Genomic DNA, 21209 nt, shown 5'->3' on the forward strand with positions numbered 1-21209 from the left:
GAAACAACAAACCACAAAATAAAGTGGAAAGAGTGCAGAAGCCGTAAAGACTGAGCAACAGTGTGGGAGAAAACATGATGGCTGTAGTTACACTGCTGTGTGGTATACTGAAAGTTGCTAAGAGTAAATACTAAGAGTTCTGATCACAAGGGAAGAAACTTCCCTTCAGAAGTTTCATTACATATTTCTAGCATGTTGTCACTTTAACTTCTCTTCCTTGTTGGTTGACTATTTTTTTAATTAAAAGAGTATGTTTCCTACAATAGGAAATTATTGAACAAATGATAGAAATTAACATTTTTGTTTATTTATTGAATCTATCTTATTCAAAACGCTTGGCAACCATAAATCACCACCTAGGAACTTATATAATACTTTTGAGTATACACAGAAGACTCATACATTCAGCCTGCCCAGGAACACACACACACACACGCACATACACACTCACTTCAAATTTGTTTTGCAGTTTTATCAATTTTACATTTTCCATGAAATATTTTTTACATTTACTGAAGAAACTGCTTTGCAATAAACCACTTCCAAAACTTGAAATCTTCAGAGCTCTCCTTAGCCATCTGGCTTTACACTTATTTGTGAGATCATGGCTCCTTGTCTTCAAAGTGAGATTCAACATACCCAGTGAAAATCATGTACCTGTACCTAGCATGGGCATTGATTTTATCTATAATTGTGGGGAAAAGAAGCCTAATCGGGTCCTATTGCTAAATTAGAGTTTTCACAATTTTATGTCCTCCCCAAAGGGCAATGCATAGAGAAACCCCGCTGTCCACCTATCTGTGTATTCATGGGCTGACTGAAGATTCTTTTGAGGTGGCAAGCCAGTTTTGCTGCCATCAACTATTGTTCTTCTAGAACTTGTCACTGCCAGGGTGCTGCACTCTCTGACTTAACCATAACAGAGATGGATCCACTTAGGGTCATCTCTTGGGGACAGAATTTTACTAAGGGTATTCCCTATATCACTTTGGCCTGTTTTTTTTTTCCTCCAGGTGATTTACCTTTATTCTCTTATCTCTCAGTTCAACTCTCAGATTATTTTTTATTAACTCTCTGGGATCAGAGGTTTCAGATCCATAATTCACAGGATTAGAATTCATGATTTAGAGGCAAAGGCCAGAAAAACGTGAAACAAATCTAATAAAATAAAATAAATCAATGAGAAGCTACAAATCTTACCTCACTAAAAGCTTTCTTGCAAACTTAATTTAGGTGATGCGCATTTGGCCAGGGCAGTGCCTTCCCACTCACAGGACTCTCACATTAGGGAACATATCCCACAGAAAAAAGACAATCTAGGGGCTGACCCGGTGGCTCAGGCAGTTAGAGTTCCATGCTCCTAACTCTGAAGGCTGCCAGTTCGATTCCCACATGGGCCAGTGGGCTCTCAAACACAAGGTTGACAGTTCGATTCCTCGAGTCCCACAAGGGATGGTGGGCTGCGCCCCCTGCAACTAAAATTGAACACAGCACCTTGAACTGAGCTGCCGCTGAGCTCCCGGATGGCTCAGTTGGTTGGAGCGCACCCTCTCAACCACAAGGGTGCTGGTTTCAACTCCCGCAAGGGATGGTGGGCTGCGCCCCCTGCAACTAGCAACAGCATCTGAACCTGGAACTAGACCTGGAGCTGAGCTGCACCCTCCATAACTAAGACTGAAAGGACAACAACTTGACTTGGAAAAAAGTCCTGGAAGTACACACTGTTCCCCAATAAAATCCCGTTCCCCTTCCCCAATAAAATCTTTAAAAAAAAAAAAAAGACAATCTATGTGAGGGGAGAAAAAAACACCTTAAAAATAAAACTCCTTTACACTGCTTTGGATATATAAAGGAAAAAAGAAAAGCCCACTTGCCCTTATACTACCTAATGCATTCTCAGTTCCTCATATAAAATCCTTTCTGGCCTAAATTTCCAGTTCCACATTCCCATGGAAATATTTCATTTTCAATGAGGAATATTCCTAAATTCTAGAGTGACCCAATCATACTAATCCAAATGGAAATCTCAAAACCCTGGGGATCTTTGCTATGTGCTGTCCAGTCTTTCCTAAATGGTCAAAGGAGACGAAAATCTTTGTATTTTTCTTTCGGCTTTTGACTAATTTTTACCCATATAATTTAGTATATCAAAACAGTATACATTCCCCCCAAAAGAAGAAAACCAGGCATAAACCTAAAAGTCAAAACACTCCTAGAATACCTTTCAATTCTCATCCATATACAAGTATCTTATCACAATGGTTTTAGCAATGAATATTTTATATTCTTGTCCTGCATTTTTTACATTATGTCAACTTTATGTCAACTTTTCCTAAGTTTTACAAAATAAGTTTTACAAAATCTTTACATAAACAAAGTGCTGATGAAACAGGATGTAAAGCAGACGGTAGGGAAATCATGTTGTAAGGTGATAAACTGAATTACTGTTTTCCAGCCTAATTTGTATTAACTAGAGCAATCTTCCAACCTTCTCAATAACAAGCCCACCAGTGTTAGCATTCTCATTTACTTTTTATTGGAAAAGAGGTCTACCTCACTGGCAAAAACTCCACAGCATATTGTCCATTTTATGGGAATTCTCTCAGAATCAGGTCTGGGTGCTTTCTGCAAGAAAAGTGCCAATATTTATTATTTTTTTGTTGGGAATGTGTCATAAGGGCTAAGTTTAATTTTGTACCTGGAATTTCTAGGAAAATATGTGATCCATAGTTCCCCTTTTCTCCAGAACAAATTTCCAGCTACACAACAACGAAGGGTTACTGAAAGCTTTTCCACAGTTTTTATACGAGTTCTTTCCAATACAAGTGCTCCCTTATAAAAGAAACGGAGGGAGGGAGGAAGGAAGGAATGTACTCTGGCTAAAATATTTCCAAACTAATTACACTCATAGGATTTGTCTTCAGTGTGAGTTGCTTGATGTCTAATAAGTTTAGAGCTATTAATGAAAGCTTTCCCACATTGATTACACGTAAAGGGTTTCTCTCCAGTATGTGTTCTTTGATGTACAATAAGTCGCGCACTCAAGCTGAATGTTTTTCCACATTGATTGCATTCATAGGGTTTCTCTCCAGTATGAGTTCTCTGATGTTGAGTAAGGCATGAACTCTGCCTGAAGGATTTCCCACACTGATTGCATTCATAGGGCTTTTCTCCAGTGTGAGTTCTCTGATGTACAACAAGAACATAACTCTGGCTGAAGGACTTCCCACACTGATTACATTCGTAGGGTTTTTCTCCTGTATGAGTTCTCTGATGCATAACAAGGTGAGAACTGCGGTTGAAAGATTTCCCACACTCGTTACACTCATAGGGTTTCTCACCAGTATGAGTTCTTTGATGTGCAACAAGCTGAGAGCTCCAGCTGAAGGATTTCCCACACTGATTACATTCAAAGGGTTTTTCTCCTGTGTGAGTTCTCTGATGGGCAACAAGTTTGTAACTCTGACTAAAGGACTTTCCACATTGATTGCACTCATAGGGTTTTTCTCCAGTATGAATTCTTTGATGTGCAATAAGCTTATAGCTCTGGATAAATGATTTCCCACATTGATTACATTCATAGGGCTTCTCTCCAGTATGAGTCCTTTGATGTGCAATAAGTTTGTAGCTCTGCCTAAATGACTTTCCACATTGACTGCATTCGTAAGGCTTCTCTCCAGTATGAGTTCTCTGATGCACAACAAGGACATAGCTCTGGCTAAAGGATTTTCCACACTGATTACATCTGTAAGGTTTCTCTCCAGTATGAGTCCTCTGATGGGAAACAAGGTGAGAGCTCCGGCTGAAGGATTTCCCACACTCATTACATTCGTAAGGTTTCTCCCCTGTATGAGTTCTCTGATGTGCAACAAGATGAGAGCTCCAGCTAAAGGATTTCCCACATTGGTTACATTCAAAGGGTTTCTCTTCAGAATTTCTCATGTTTTGAACAGGAGATGAACTCTGGGAGGTTTTACTACATTTATGTTGATTCTTTTCAACAGGGGTCCTCTGTTGTTCATTATGGGATATGCTATGGTTTAAAACTTGCCCACATTCCTTAATATCAAAGGATTTTCCTCTTGCATGTATCTTCTCATGTATATTTAGGGGTGTAGCATGGCTGAAAGATTGAATATTGTTGCTAAATCCATAGGATTTATCTTCTGTTTGAGTTTTTGTAAACTGAATAAGATGAATGCTCTGGGAAGGTTTCCCACATTCATTATTTTCACATAGTTTCTCTCTGTCGTTAATCACCTGATGATTGTTCACGATAGAATTACAATGTAATTTTTTAACATGTGTGGCATGTTTGTGAAAATGGTTTCTTATGGGTATCATATGAGGTGAAAGAAGACTGGAATTCAAACCACTCTTCTTAAGTTCATCACTTTTGCAGACTCTCTCATGAGTAATAGTGGTCTTTTGAGTGACTGCCAATTTCTTCAAAAGTCTCTCTTCTTTTTCCTGTCGCTTCTCCAACTTGTCCTTACAAACCCAAACTTCTTCACATGAAGATAACCAAGGATCATCTCTTGTCAACCTTTCTATCTTCACTCCATGGGATGGTTCATCATCAAAAATGCTCTGCTTTGATGCTGATTCTCTTCTTCCAAGTGCAGCTGCCGAATCTGAAAGAAAGCAAAATAAAACATTCTAGCCAAAATATGTTAGTGCTGGAAGAGTGGAAAAAAGCTGACAAGAAAGCATGCAAAATATATGTGGATTTATATTTTATTATAAACTGTATTGAGAAAGTAAAAGCGTGGGTAAAGCAGTAAGGAAAAAACTACCACAGCTAACAGTATAACAAAGCATTAAAAATGGAACAATTTAATCTCAGTTTTACTAAATATGTAAGTCTAGATGCCAAATCCAAATCTCCACATTCCAAAATAAGACAACCTATGCAGAACTACAGAATCTCAAAACAATTTTGCAATCTTTAGCAAAGAAATAAAGGATCCTTCCCACCCTCTTTAGTGCTAAACCCACGTTCACTGAAACAGAGATTCGTGCCTACATTTCTAGGAATTTCTAAAGGCATGAAACTTGCTAGCATAGTTTGCCATGAAAACTATATAGTTTGCCATGGGCAAACTATAATTGTGAACCAGGAAAAAGAATGGGGACACTGTTATCCCAGAGTTTCTTAAATGCCTTGGAGGCTAATATGGCCCCACGATTCCTGTGATTCTGAGTGAGAGAGAATGCAGGCTAGCTCAGAAGCAGGAACCTGGGTGGCTACTATGTCAAGCAATAGAGAGAGTACCTGAGAATGTAGTGATATATACAATTACCTAGGAGGTGGGAAATGGAGGACAATGTGGCGTGTCCTAATAGGGATTTTTCAATCAAACCTTCTATATCTATGCCTATACGTATGTTGGGAAATTCTATTTATACTCATCCCCTTGCTCCAACTAGGAACTTTTGTCTGGTTTGAAAAGCTGATAGAAAAAGATATAGGACTTTGGGTGTCTAGGCTAGAGAAAAAAGAAAATTATGGCCGAATTTGGCCCAGTCTTTAGACTAAACAAGCTCAAACCTAAGAATCTGTACCTTTTCTACCCTACAAAATACAATTAAGTCTTCACTGGGGAATACAAAGCATAAACACCGTCTATGTGTGGCCAAAGTCAATCTTACCTCTGAATTCCGTAACTCTTAATCAATGGAAACGAGAAATAATTGCAATATACAGATTTCATTCAAGGGGGCCGTATTCTTACCCCAAGAGACCAAGTCCCTGTGGTTCTCCAGGATCATATCTGTGTCCAGAGTCCTCTGAGCAGGGTTCAAAATGCCCTCTTCCTCCTGAGTGAAGTCCACAGTCACAATTTCGAAGTTCACCCCTTCCTAAAACAGGACACACATTCCTGCTCAGCTGGGCGTCATTTCCTTCCAATGTTTACAGAGGAAGAAAAGTTTGACAGATCCAAGAAAGAAATGGCCTGGGAGTTGTCCTGAGGTAGTCAGTGTTCAAAGGATTCTAGTCAAGGTGTACAGGTGTCTTCCAGGTGAGCCCCTTTGGATTTTCGAGGCTGGAGATGTTTTCACAACCCCAAAGAGGAACACCAGATAAGAACTAACAGCAATTTTCCCTCTTGATCACCTTAAAAAAAATGCTTATTCCTATTCTGAATTTTGCACTGGTGAATATGGAATTCCCATTTAGGAATCCCCTCCAAATTCCCAAGAAACTAACAAATCAAGGATCAGCAAACTTTTTCTGTCAAAAGCCAAAGTGTAAATATTTTAGGCTTTGAAAACATACAGTCTATCATAACTACTCAACTCTGCTGCTGTAGCAAGATAGCAGCCACAGAAAATACATAAACGAATGGGTGTGGCTTCATTACAATAAAATTTTATTTACAGAAACAGGTGGCAGGCCAGATTTGAGCCACAGGCTTTACTTTGGTGATGCCTGAGATAGAAGATGAAATGTGGGCTTAAATAAAGTACAGGTTAAGTGCACTGGACTTGGAAGGAAAGAGACCTGGGTTTTCTCACCTATAAAAAACGTAAATCTGAATTTTGGAAAAAAAAAAATCTAATTGGACCATCTGTGTTTTAATGGGTTTACTCTATTTCTATTTATTGGGCTTAATCATACCCAACTCATTGGGTTGCTGAGTGAATTAATTATGATGATATAGGAAAAGACATTAGCAGACTTTACGGAACAAAAAAATAAAGGCTGGCAATTATTATCAGGATTATTAGGTGTGAAAACCCTGAAACATTCAGTGACAGTCAATGTGACCTTTATCCTGAACCCTTAGTCTTCAGACATCAGTTCTATTTTGTCCACACTCAGAGCTGCTGTAGCTCCGTTAGGAGACATTCACTGTCATTACTGCCATAGAAAGGGGACCACCTCCAGTAAGCAAGAAAGGACCTATTCTCAGGACTGTTGGGCAAGAATTCTGATCCCAAATGGAAGTGCTGAGGGTAAGTTGTCCTTACACACAGGCAACAAAAGCCAGGGCAGTCAAATGCCATTTGCCACGGATGGCTTTTTAAACAGACCAGTGTTAATAAGCCATGGTTCATGACCCGGGCTCGGGGTCCATGAATCCCATGAGGCTCCATGCAAAGGGCTGCTGTACCTGCCTTGTTCAAAGTGGGCCCATACATGTCAGCCAAATCTCAAAGGTTTTCATGATGAGGCCAAAATGGGATTGAGAATGTCATTTGCAAACTGCAGCCTGTGTTGAACATGGATTTGTAGGTACTGGTGTTCAACCTCTAATCCACGCTTTTTAGTAAATACTCCTCTCTGCTTTTTAAGGTAGGTACCTTTAATATCAAGCTTGTTCAAATATCAAATAAATAATACCAGACTACATTAGCGTCCCCCACTCCACCCCTGGCTACTTGTTCTCAAAGTTCCGTGGACTTGTATTGTGAGATTCACCACGCTTTCTTATCACTTGCATAATGGTCACCTTTGTCATTAGGTTATAATCCATGATGGCAGGTACAAGATATGTATGGTTTGCAATTGTAAGCCCAGTGCTTAGCATACTTTTGGTGTGTAGGAGATACTAAATTTATATTTGGTAATTTATCTCAATATATGAATCAATAGTATCAATAGACTTTGTAATGTATCAAAATAATCCTGGTCCAAATTCTGCTTTAAGTCGTCTCCTCACCCGAATCTCACAGGTCCTATCAAATGCCTATTTGATACAGTCCTTCAACATGTGGATACTGGCTTTTCGGAGCTTCTATCCCCACGTATCCTATTCTTCCTCTCACCTGTTCCAACTCCCCACTCCTCCAAATTCCTTCCCAAACTCTTCAGCAGTGCCCTTGGGAACTCATCTTCGATAATGAAATCCTACAGCTCCAAGATCTTCACCCAGTATTCCCTGTGTTAATGGAAACTGCTCCCTCCCACTGGGGACCCCCACCTCTGCAGTCCTCACAGGTTCAGGGTGGTCATGCTCTCCCATCCCAGGGGTCTCAGCCTCAAAGAGGGAGGGTGTGAATCCTCCCAGTTACACTGAGACTCATGCCATTTACCTCACTTCTCAGAGCTTTGTCCTACCAACCTCTCGGGCACCCCCACCCCCACCCACTGACGACTTAGAATACCTAGGATTTATTCTCCAATTTGAGAACTTGTCTTGTTTTGTCTTCCACTGTCTATAGCATCCACTTGTAGAGTTCTCGGATATTAATAGAAAAACAACTGACTTTAATAAAGAGTGTGGGGGTCAGGCAGTGTGCTACCCATGTCACCACTTATCATTCATTTAATTCTCACAAGGTCCCTATTAGCAGCACTGTTTTTCAGATGAAGAACTAGAAGTTTGGAGAAATTAACACACAGGTCTAATGTCAGACGCAACCTCAAGGTTGCTGACATCAGAGGCTGTGTTCTCAGTCATCAATTAATATGACTAACTGAATCCCCAGACCCCTGAATTGCTCTTCAGCACCCCACTCTTCGGGTGAGACCCCATACTTAATCAACACAAAGTACTCCACCTCTCATATCATACATACACAACTGCCCAATCTTGGATTACATCAGATTATAATTATTTTTTACTACAACATCAGGTTATTATTTTTTTTATTACACCACCAGATTACTCTACTTAATTATTTCCTTTACTCTTCTCGTCCTTTGATGGTTTGCGGCCATTGCTCTATTGAAATGCCTTCTATTACTATCTACTAGCCTATATTCTTTTCCTTTCTAGTTAGTGTTCTCTTTATCTTTTCCATCTTAATTATTCAGTTTGGAGTCCATGGATCATTCATTTTAATTTTTCTATTTGATATATTTAAAAATTCTCTTTCAAATATTACCTTGACCTTTGGGACTTCCATGGAATGTACCTGACTGCAACAACTAAGTGAATCTGAATGTCAATCTGCCATCTATGGAGAGTAGGTCACAGTATGCTCCCGGGGGGTGTGGTAGGGGTGCGGAACCACAAAAGCATCTGGATAGAGTGTTATCAATTAATGATCACTGTCTTGGAATGATCCTTTCAGATCCACCAGCAACTCTGATATACCTCCTGCTAATGTTCACCCATAGTCCAAAATCACTATGTTAAGCCTTCTCCACCGTTGTCAAACCTCTCCACCCCAATCCCCTGACTCATGTCCAACAGATAACTTCATCTGATTACTCAGAGATAAACCCAAGCCTTCACATAACTCCCTCAACCTCATTCTTCCTGTGAGTCCTTCTTCCTTTATAGGGCCAGTTTATTCACACATGCTCTGAGTAAGAATTCCCCTGGCACTAATCAAGGACTCCACTTTATAATTTTATCACCTCTCTCTCCAGATTGTTAACTTCTTTTTCTCTACTCCTTCCTGTAACCACTTAAAAAGTCAAATTTTCCAATCCTTTAAGAAAAAAAAAAAAAAAGGCCCTCAACCTCAAATTTCCTGATAACAATCTCTTTGATCTTCCACATGACAAACAAATTTCTTATGAAAGTCATCCACTTTTATCTCCATTTCCTCAGTTATTAGTTACTTCCCAGCTCATTTCAATCTGGCGTATGCCGACAACCAGCCACGTGCATTCCTCAGTGTAAAGAGCCACGTCCAACTCACCTGGGATGGGCTGCCCAGGGACCCAGCATCTTCTCTCTCGACCTTGATGATAATCTCTCGAGGAAAGAGAGAGTCCTGAGAGGGCAAAACGGAAGAGAAAAAGGAAAATAAAGGGTGCTAAGTCACAGCTCAAAACTCTCATTGTGAGGAGGCTAGGATTTGACATACCACCTTTTAACACATCCCACCAACCAAACTTCTGCTCCCACCCACTAGTAAGCTCAAGCAAGCCATGTGGAGGGAGGACACAACCACATCATGGAAACTAGCTGCAATGAGAAATCAGATTCCTAATGAATGACAATACCAGATGTCTTTTCTCGATGATGATGATGATGATGATGATGATGATGATAATAAAATACCTGGGAAATGAGAAGTTTCTTAAGAAAGGAAAACTTACAAACACTAGACTGTAGCTTAAATTGTGATGCACTCTTTCAGTTTTGTTTGTTTGTTTTGAAACAGCTAAGATCAGTTAAGAAACGATGCAAAGAACTAAGTTAGAAACAAAACATTTAACGTTTCTAACACAGCAGGTACTCAGTAGAAAGAAAACTCCAAGGTTTTCCCTATTCGCCACAACTGCTAAAACAGTTTTACTTGGGGAAATGCGGGTGCACCTTCTCTTTAATCAAAACCACAGTCAATGCCATTTAGTTTAAAAGTTTTCACAGGAAAAATGACTGGGAGAAGAGTTCTACCCACGGTCAACTCTGCATCAAAAGTCCTTCCCTGTCCGCACCCAAGCAGTCAATTCTACCACTTTACCCTATCATTTCTTCGCATCACACATATACCTTTGTGTTTTTTTTATTCAACTCCCACTAGTGTGTATTCCATAAAAGCTGGGCTCCCGTCTCTCCTATTCACCATGGTTTCACTGGGCTGCAATCAGTACTGACACATGGTAGGCACTTCATAAATGTGTGTTGACAATATAACCACCCCTGAGATAAAGGACATAGAATGTGCTACCTGAACCTCCCTGTAGTCGCCAAAGGCACCAAATCATTGCTGAGCTCAAGTCCCTCCTCTGGCTAGAAGAGAGACCTCTTTGGGTGCCCTTTCTTCTCAGAAAATTTAAAGTATCAGCTGCCAGAACCTACTCCTAACTTACTCTCTCAAACAAAATGTTCGAAAACCATCATGTCTGGGCGGCCGGATGGCTCAGTTGGTTAGAGCATGAGCTCTGAACAACAGAGTTGCCGGTTCAATTCCTACATTGGTCAGTGAGCTGCGCCCTCCACAACTAGTAGATTGAAGACAATGAGCTGCCGCTGAGTTATCAGAGAGGCAGCTGAATGGCTCAGTTGGTTAGAGCGTGACCTCTCAACAACAAGGTTACTGGTTCAATTCCCTCATGGGATGGTGGGCTGCACCCCCTACAATTAAAAGATTGAAAACAGTGACTGGACTTGGAGCTGAGCTAGCCCTCCACAACTAGATTGAAGGACAATGACTTGGAACTGATGGGCCCTGGAGAAACACATTGTTCCCCAATACTCCCCAATAAAATGTATAAAAAAACATAAATCAAAAAAACCCATCATGTTACAAAAGTGCATGAATACACATATGACTACACCAACCCACTCTTTTTAGCCACTCTGGATTACTATTTTAGGAATGTCTCCTGTATTTATGCCTTAGCTCTCATGAGACGGATCCTTTCAGGGACTTTGCTTCACCTTTGTGCTTACACCTTATGTCTCCCTGTTTGGCCCCAAAGGATGGCTGGTTAGTCAATGACGGGTAAGATTCCCCAAGGGGGGGGGACAACCCGTCAGGTGCAGCTGCATGGGGCCCACTCGAAGAACTCACGGGGTCAATAGAGGTGGGCACAGCCCCCCACTTTCCCCCAGCTAAGGAGAGCTTCTGCCTCTGTGGCTATATTCCTTCCCACAATCTGCTTGGGAAGTGAGTCAATGACTTGGGTTCCCTTGGTTCGCTCCCTGCCAGGGTTCTAATTAATATCCATCAGGCCCAAACAATGTACCTCTGCATCTTCCGATAACAATTCAAATTAGAGGACGTTCAGATTTGAGAAAGATGTAGCCAGCTTCCACGATGGGCCCAATAACCCCACCTCCTGGTAGTCACGCCTTTATGTAGCGCTTGTCCACATGGTACAGAGTGGGTCTGTGTGACCAAAGGATTACAGAGAAGTGATGGTCTATCTTCTGAGATCCAATGATAAAAGACACCGTGGCTTCCATCTTGGTTGTGTGCAATTAAGCGCACATGCTGTCTCTCTCTCTCTCTCTCTCTCCCCCCTCCCCAGATCATTTATTTGCTCTGGGAGAAACCAGCTGCTGTGTTGTGCAACCCTGGAGAGAGGGCTACGTGGTATGGAATTGAGGTCTCTCGCCAACAGCCAAGTGAGTGAGTGACCTTGCAATTGGGTCCTCCTGCCCTGGCAGCAGCCTAGCCAACAACTTACTGTACCCTCATCAGAGACCCTCACCTCCAGAAACTTCCAGACAAGCTGCTTCCTGACTCCCGACCCTCAGACATGGTATGGGGTAACACATGTTGGTTGTTTTAAGCTGCTAAGTTTTGGGGTATGCAACCACGGGAAACTCATATAAGAAGGAAGCTGTCTTTGCTTTTCCTACGTGGCCTTAGAATAGATAAGGCGTGCATTTCCGCCTGTGAGAACTAAGTCATCTTTCTCCCCAGCACCTCACACAGGGCCTTATTATGGTCAGGCAGTCAACACATATGTGATGAAAGTAAAAATTATAATGAACAGATTGCTAATTTAGTTGTATGGCATACAAGAAAAGGGCAAAAGGACCGTTAAGATGTCCAGGGAATACCCAAAGTCACTCGCTTAAAGTCGAAATCCAAGGGTCTCATCAAAACGCACTGCACCTGTAGTTTTGATAAAGATGTAAATATAAATTTATGCTCGCATAACTCCCTTGAACACTCTTCCACATGTGTACAAGGAACCATATACCAAAACATTTACAGCAGTGCTATTTGTAACAGCAAAACACTTGAACAGCAAATATCCATGAACAGTAAACCCATAAAACCTGTGGCATGCATTTAGAAGTTGAAATTTGGGCAGAAGTTGAATTTCCAGGTATGTACATTGGTATCAGAATGTCACTGCGCCTAGTCCTTCAGAGTGGACAGAGATAAGGAATGGATGGAGTCTACAGACACACACACACACACACTTCTATCTGTCCCTATACACACATATGCTGAAAACCATGAGCCGTGCCTCCAGTGCCCACTGAACACCACAGTTCGTCCCCGTGTTCTCTTTCCATGTCTGATGGTGAGAGCCCTGGCTCCCATGACCCGTTATATCTACTGACCTGATCAAGCCCCCTGTAAGTAACTAATCTCCCATCTCCACTACCACCCCTTCTCCCACACGGATTCTCCTCGGCTCATCTGGACTCGGAGGCCCTACGGGAGGCCGTCTTCTGCCAAGGGACCCTCCTCACCCTGCTTGGGCTGACTCTGCAGGCCAGGTGGCTTCTTCTCATGGAATCACTCTCGTGCCACTTGGCCTTGGATTCCTTGTGATGCCCTCGACATCCTGCTTGGGCTCTGAGACCCCACACCATGCCCTCCGGTGTGGATGCCCTCCACCTGCTCAGGCTAGGACACGCCACACCAGGATGTGCCCCCATTGCCAACATGGTGCACGTGTCACCTATGCTGGCTCCGACACCCCATGCTGGACCAGCCTTTGCATGGACGTCCTCTCTGCACTTGGGCTGCCCATACAGGGGCAAACCCTCTGTGGATGCCCTTCTCACCTGCTCTGGCCTGGTCACCCCAAGCCAGATCCCCTCCCCTGTATGGACACTTACCTCACCCCACTTGGGCTCTGACTTCCGATGCCACCTTCCGCACCCCACTTGGTCATTCATGCCCCCACAGCTGGACGCCCTCCTCCTGATGAGGCCATGACACCCCACAGCTGGGAGCCCTCCCTCAATTGCAGACGCCGACCTAGCTCTGCCCCACCTCATGGCTTCAGGATGGAATTGCTCAGGAAGGAGAAGGCGAAATTCCAATTTCACATTTTTAAGAAATTAAAGGCCTTTAGAAAATATTTCTCAGAAATCTGTGGTCTCGCCAAATGTCATGGTCTTACTAGATAACTCAGTGAACTGTCCTCTTGCATTGCACATTCACCAACATCCTTTCCAAGCGCTCTTTCTCAAGCAATGCCATGAGTGGCTGGCCAGAGGGGAATCCAAACTCTAAGGGCTTTTGATACAGGATGCCAAATTCCTCCCAGAAAGACATACCTGCGTTAAACGGGTGAGGAAAGGCAGGGAGCCATTAAATGTACAGTGTGTGTTAGAAGCCTGCCGGTCAGGAGGGATCAAAAGCCCCCCAAACACTGCAAAGAAAGCCCGAAAAGCCTCCCAAGTCTGGGGGTCAGCTGTGGGGCCTGGGTGGGAGTAAGCGCTGGGTCTCTCGGGGGAAGGGGAGTTCACTCACCTGTGCACAGGCATTCAGGGGCTCTGGGGGCTTCTCATCCTGCTCTTCCATGCTCTCCTCCAGGCACGGGCAGGGGCCTGAGGTCCTGAGCTGCAAGGGGAGAAGCCCTGAGTACGGCATCCACGGGCAGCTCCCCTGCAGCATCCTCTCCCTGGATGAGCCTCCGCTTCTGGGATACGCTCCCTATGACGAATGTGCTTCTAGAGGTTCCTGCCCAGGTTCCGGCCCAAGTAGCTGTGCATGCTCCTGGAGTCCCTTGGTCCCTTCCCAGGCCAAGACTGTACATCACCATCCTGGTTCCTCCACAGCCTCGGGCCTCCGAACCACCTACCCAAAGGCAACCTTCACCCACCACCACAGTCTGCAGCACAAATCAGTTCCTCCCTACCCCACTGGGTCCTGGGATTCCCATACCCAGCACACCCAGGACGCCCTAGCGCGCACCCCTTCCTCCCCAATCTGAAATCTGTAGTCTCTTCCTCCGGCAAGCAGCAGGGGTCTGGGGTTCATGGCCCCGAATTACACTCCCTGGCTAAATGCAGGAAGCTTGTGATACAGCTCCCAGGATCCTACCCTTCCATTAGCTAGGCCTGAGTCTCCAGCAACCTGTCACCCATCGCCTCCCACTTCCTGCTCAAATAGGCAACCATATGCACAGAGCTCAGCTGCACCCAAAGCCCTCCTGGGCCCTGAATTTGTAGCTGTGACCTGGTCCCTCCACCCACTTGGTGTCCTCTGGCCTGAACTGGCATCAGCATGGCACGGGGAGGCTCCGGACAAACGCCAGCGCATGCCAGCCCCTCCCAGGCACAGAATGTGTACCTCAGTTATCTTTGTACCAACTACTGTGTTTCCCTGAAAATAAGACCTAGCCGGACCATCAGCTCGAATATGTCTTTTGGAGCAAAAATTCATATAAGACCCGGTCTTAATATAATATGATATGATATGATATAATAAATATAATATATAATATAATATAATATAATATAATATAATATTAATACCGGGTCTTATATTTTTGCTCCAAAAGACACATTAGAGCTGATGGTCTGGCTAGGTCTTATTTTCGGGGAAACACGGTGGTAGATGTTTCTGAGTTGGAGACTAGAACAACCCCTGGCAAATCCCACCCTACGCACCCCCTCACTCCCACTGGATTCTCACTCAAACAGGGTCACAATGCAGCTGTACCTTGAACCCCCACTCAAACCAACCTCCATGGCCCCTACTTGAGCCATTCCTGCCCAGATTCCTGCCCAAACACCTTCCTGGGCACGTGCAGCACAGGAGATCCTGGCTTTCCACCAGGAACCTGCGCATCATCACGCTGTGATTGGGGCGCCATCTGCAAAAAGACCTCAGCACCCTCTGTCTAATACCCACCTCAGCCTCTTGTTTCTCACCCAAACACCTGTGCGTGTGCACAGAGAAACCTGGTGCAGCCCTACCCCTCTGCAGCCCAGAGTCTGCAGCTATGCCCTCCACCCACCTGGGTGTTCTCAGGCAGTACCAGGGTCCTAGGGCTGCCGTGCTGCCCCATCTACCTAAATGCCAGCGCATATGCAGAGTGCAGATGGAGCAGCCCAGCACCCCCCAGCACCAGAACCTGCAGCTCCAAACTAGGCCTCTACTCCAGCAGCCAATGCACAGGGGCCACCCGCCCCGGATCCCCCCTCTTGCTGGCATACACAGAGTGGGCTCGTGCCAAGAACCTGCATCCAGCCTGTGGGTCCCATGTAGTCCCTGCTCTTGAGAGGAGAATCTGTATCTCCCACTCTGTGCCTCAACCTACCTGAGGCCCACAAGGCACCCACAAGCCTCTGCGGGGTCCCTTGCATCCAGTTCCTGCTTGCCACCAAAACATCGCAACACCCAAACAGTAGCTTGCACACAGAGCTCCAGAGTCAGCCCCAAGACTTGGACACTCGCTTAGGGGTTGTCAAGCCCATGATAGACCAGCTCCCATGGGAACCGGGACCTTCCACTTCCTCCTGCCCAAACGTGAGCACCTGGATGCCTCCCAGGTCCAAACCTGCAGCCCAGCCTGTGTTCCTCTACCAACCTGGGCTTGCTAACGTCTGCACAGTAGGCCCTGAGCAAAAGTCCTGGGAACATGTACTTCATAATCATGCTGGCAGCATCCTGCTTCCTCCCCGAACAGCTGTCCATTTGATGATGGCAGCTCTCCTTCCTGGGCTCAGATTCTGTACCTCCAACCCAGCAGCTCCACCAAACCTGAATGCCCTAGGGCTCCGCACTCTCCTACATGGGTCCCAGAATTACCAGTCCAAGTTCCTGCTTCCCATTCAGACACCCTCAGCAAGTGCAGGAAGCGCTCTGCTTAGAACCTGCCTCTCGGCCCTGGTCTCCCTCCTTCAACCAGGGAGCCTGCAGTCCATCACCCATTCCCACCGAGAGCTCGCTGAAGCAGCACTGCCTCTCCCGGCCAAAAATCTGCAACTCCCACCTAGTGTCTCCACTACCCAGGGAGCCCCCAGGCCTGCGAGGAGACCAGTGTCTGCTACAAAGTCCCAGAGCCAATTTCCCAGAATCTCACCTCCCACCTTCTGCTTCCTACTCAAACACCTGCTCGAGAGTATAGGGACAAGGACACAGACTCTCTCCTCCAGGAACCCGAATCTGCAACCGAGTAGTCTATCAACCAAGTGTTCCTCAGATCCAACACTAAACAGGGCCAGGCTTGGATGCGGAGGGGCGAGGTTCTCACGTCCTCCTGCAAACCTGTGCACATGGCCCACTATCTCCCACCCACCTGGGCATCCTCAGCACCGGAACAAGAGCGCCACCTGACCAAGCACCCGCGCATGCGCGCAGAGCACAGTCCGACTCTGCAGCTGCACCAATATCGCCACCAACTTCGACGACCCGAGGTTGAAGCGCCGCCCTCGCAGGTCCCGGATCGCCCACCCACGCTCCCAACCCAGCTTCCTCCTAGACTTGCGCATGCGTGCATGGGGCACCCAGCGCTGCCCCGCCCCTCACCAACCTGGGCGTCCACGGACTCGCCACCCAGGCCAGGCCTGTCCCAGCCCTTATCCGGCCAGGCTCTGCGGCAGGACGAGCTCGGTGAAGCCACCCTCTGTCCCGACTCTACACGAGACAGATTCGCGTTAAGTTAGTTCGGCCCCCTTCTGAACTCAGCATCCGCAAGGCCAGTGAGGTTAACCACCGAAGGCCGAGGTACGCGGCGACAGCAAGCGTCCGCGCGCGGGGGACAATGGCTGCGCCAGTGGCCGAACCCGGAAGTGCGTTTGGACTCGGGAATTCGAAACTACAATTCCCAGAAGCCTCGGCTGCGCGAGTGGCGATTGGGAGGTGGGAGAGGGGACACGGTTATACTGGCAGGGGGCCGTTGGAGTCCTTGCTGGGGGCTGCGACTGTGTGTGTCCGAATTTGTGTGGGCCGCCAAGACGAATAGCGGGACCGGGAGGCCAAGGCCAAGGACCGTTGCGTAGGGAGTGGCTGACTTGGAAAAGGATGGCCCTGGGCCCGAACTGAGTCCCAGGAGTGGCGGTGAAAACGGGATCCAAAGGAAACAGCGAGGACCCCTCCCGGGCATCTGCTGCCTTGTCAGAAGCTTGGCGCGCACCGTCTCCTTCGGTCCTCAAGGCCAAATATAGTTGCTACAAGCCCGTCATACAGTCCAGGGAGCTCCTATCAAGCCCTTTAAAAATTCTGTACGCCTTCCCTTTGCTTTTATCTCCTGAACTTTTTCCTGGCTTAGCTCCAGCAATGCTGGCCTTTCCATCTTCAATAACTCAAGCTTGCTCCCACCTCAGGACCTTTGCATGTGCTGTTTGTGCTGCCTAGCAGGCTCTCCTCTGAGGATTCCCCCATCCCTCTGGTCTTTGAGCGGATGTCACCTTTTCATGAGGCATTCCCTCACCATCCTTGTACTGCACAGTGTTTCCCAGAAAATAAGACCTAGCCGGACAATCAGCTCTAATGTGTCTTTTGGAGCAAAAATTAATATAAGACCTGATAATATATTATATTATACCTGGTATTATATTATATTATACCCAGTATTATATTATATTGTATTTATTATGTTATACCCAGTATTATATTATATTATATTATACCCGGTCTTATAGTAAAATAAGTAAATAAGTATATTATATTTATTATATTAAATAACTATATTATATTTATTATATTATACCCAGTATTATATTATATTATATTGTATTATATTATATTATATTATATTATATTATATTATATTATATTATATTATATTATATTATATTATATTATATTGTCTTATATTAATTTTTGCTCCAAAAGACACATTAGAGCTGATTTTCCGGTTAGGTCTTATTTTCGGGGAAACACAGTAGATGCATTTTGGAGACTCTTTTTTCTCTAAAAGAACATTGCATCCTTACCTTGATGAACTGAACTTCATAGGATTCCTGGGCTAGAGAGAAGGTATAAATCTCAAGACAAGGTTGGGAAAGGTGCGGGCCTCTGTGGGTAAGTAAAACCCACCCATCTTCAAAACAAAGGGAAAGTTTTCTAACTTAAGGATGACCCCGAGGTCCCTGAGAACCTTGAAGTTAGAGCAAGCCTCGTGATACCGTGGTTGGTAACGATGGGGTCCATCCCAGCAAATGGAGCTTATTTGGTGTCTATTCGCATGCGCAGACAGGACGTACTTCTTACTCCCAGCTCTTACTCTCACGTGGCCTCTTACTCCCAGCTCCCCACCACCCGCCTCCAGTCTCCACTTGTTTGAGGGAGCCCTACAGCAGAGTGGACAAGGGGCCAGGCTCGGAAGTGAGACAGAAATGGGTTCAAAGCCCAACTCCTCCATTTGCTAGCTGTGTGACCTTGAGCAAGAGACAGAACCTCTTTAAGTCTCAGTTTCTTCTTCTGCATAATGGATGTAACCATGGTACCGTCCTCTGAATGAAATAATGAGAGAGGCTACACCTAACAGCTCAGCAGAGGGCAAAATTAATTTTTAAATTAACTTAAAGATAGTTAATTTATTCATTAAATAGATTTTTTTTCCATTTGTATTTTCCCTTACACAGGGACAAGAATCAATTCTAACTCCTTCTACTAAACCCACTGATGGAGGCCCTATTATCAGCCTCAATATACAGATAAGGAAACTAGGACCAGGAAGTTAAAGAACTAACCCAAGGCGACAAAAGCCCAGAAGTGGTGAAGCAGGGACTTGAACCCAGGTCTCTGAGTGTGAGGCAGCCTCTGAGGTCAAGTGCAGGTCCTGGTCAAGCCTCTCTGATTCTCTGAGCCTCAGTTTTCTCTTCCTCTCAAGTGGAAAGATTAAGACACACAGCATCTTCCTGAAGCAGATGGGAGCATTTCATGAGTAAACCCGGAATGGTGCCTTAGGAACTGAATAGGAGAAGATTTTTGCAAACAGTGATTCCGATAAGGGGCTAATATCCAATATATACAAGGAACTCATGCAACTCAACAACAAAAAAAACAAACAACCCAATTGAAAAATGGGCAGAGGACCTGAAGAGACATTTCTCCAAAGAGGACTTACAAATGGCAAATAGACATATGAAAAAATGCTCAACATCACTAATCATCAGAGAAATGCAAATAAAAACCACAATGAGATATCACCTCACCCCAGTCAGAATGGCTATCATCAACAAGACAAATAGTAACAAGTGTTGGAGAGGCTGTGGAGAAAAAGGAACCCTCATACACTGTTGGTGGGCATGTGTTGTCACACAGCAGCCTAGCCGACTGTCCCCCTCCCCATGTCTTTCCTTGAGGAAAGAAGGGTCTGTGAGACTGTGCCTTTCTGGGACTTTGTTTTATCCTGATGTTTTACACCTCATGTCTCTCTGTCTGGTCCCCAAAAGATGGTTTGCAGCTAATGACGAGTAAGATTCCCCATGGGGGCAACAACTCAAGCCAGGCGAAACCGTGTGGGGACCCCCAATGAGCTGCCTTGGAAGATCTGGGAAGGGGCCTTGCCTCCCCTCCCCCCCTGCCTGGGAAAAGCCACTGCTGACTCTGGCTTTCCCCCTCCCACCTGATTGTGAGAGAGGTCATGAGAGCGATAATATCAGCTCTCCCTTCTAACCCTACAATTAAGTTTCAACATGAGAGACCTGTCCCTAAGAAGGCACATACCACCATTGTTAAGACATCATGGGACTTTCTGTTTCGGCTGATTACAGGCAAGGGTGATTAGTTTGAATCATTTTTCTGGTATGATGTATGAGATTCACAGACCGTGGAAAAGACAATGCTACTTCCTTGTATGATAATCAATAAAAGCCACCAGTCAGCTCGATTCTGGGTTCCAGTCTCTTGTCAGGCTGTGAGACCTCCTGGCCTTCTGAGATTTAACTACATTAAGTCTCTGTTTCTTTCTTTCTTAAAACTTAACCCAATGCCGCCCCTTCTCGCTCCCTTACTGCCCATGTTGCGCTGGACGCCGCAGGAATGCAGCCTCTATGGAAGGCAGTGTGGAGGTTCCTCTAAAGTTAAAAATAGAATTAACGTATGACCCAGTAATCCCTCTCCTGGGTATCTACCCAAAAAATCTGAAAACATTTATCCATAAAGATACGTGCTCTCCAATGTTCATTGCAGCTTTGTTTACGGTGGCCAAGACATGGAAACAACCAAAATGTCCTTCGATAGATGAATGGATAAAGAAGTTGTGGTATATATACACAATAGAATACTATTCATGGCAGTAAGAAAAAATGATATAGGAACATTTGTGACAACGTGGATGGATCTTGAGAGTATAATGCTAAGCGAAATAAGTCAGACAGAAAAAGCAGAGAACCCTATGATTTCACTGATATGTGGTATATAAACCCAAAACAACAAAAGAACAAGACAAACAAATGAGAAACAAAACCTCATAGACACAGACAATAGTTTAGTGGTTACCAGAGGGTAAGGGGGTTGGGGGATGGGAGATGAGGGTGAGGGGGATCAAATATATGGTGATGGAAGGAGAACTGACTCTGGGTGGTGAACACACAATGGGATTTATAGATGATGTAATACAGAATTGTACACCTGAAATTTATGTAATTTTACTAACTATTGTCACCCCAATAAATTGAAAAAAAAAAGAAAAAAGGGATATT

The 21209-nt window shown here is 44.8% G+C and overlaps 1 protein-coding gene across 2 annotated transcripts; it reads right to left on the minus strand.

Annotated features, from left to right (window-relative positions):
- Nucleotides 1-1006: 1006 nt before the first annotated feature.
- ZNF180 (zinc finger protein 180) lies at nucleotides 1007-17315 on the minus strand. Of its 2 annotated transcripts, none has more exons than XM_081031098.1 (5): nucleotides 16856-17315; nucleotides 14080-14169; nucleotides 9601-9675; nucleotides 5736-5820; nucleotides 1007-4634 (listed from the first exon to the last, which is right to left on the minus strand). In XM_081031098.1, the coding sequence occupies exons 1-5, from the start codon at nucleotides 17054-17056 to the stop codon at nucleotides 2896-2898; spliced, it is 2190 nt and encodes a 729-aa protein (XP_080887224.1). In that variant the 5' UTR covers nucleotides 17057-17315; the 3' UTR covers nucleotides 1007-2895. The 2 variants fall into 2 exon arrangements, with proteins under 2 accessions (XP_080887224.1, XP_080887223.1); XM_081031097.1 differs by having other exon boundaries at nucleotides 5736-5862.
- Between the last annotated feature and the right edge of the window lie 3894 nt (nucleotides 17316-21209).

Source organism: Rhinolophus hipposideros (genome assembly GCF_964194185.1).
Source record: "Rhinolophus hipposideros genome assembly, chromosome: 21".
Lineage (NCBI taxonomy): Eukaryota > Metazoa > Chordata > Mammalia > Chiroptera > Rhinolophidae > Rhinolophus > Rhinolophus hipposideros.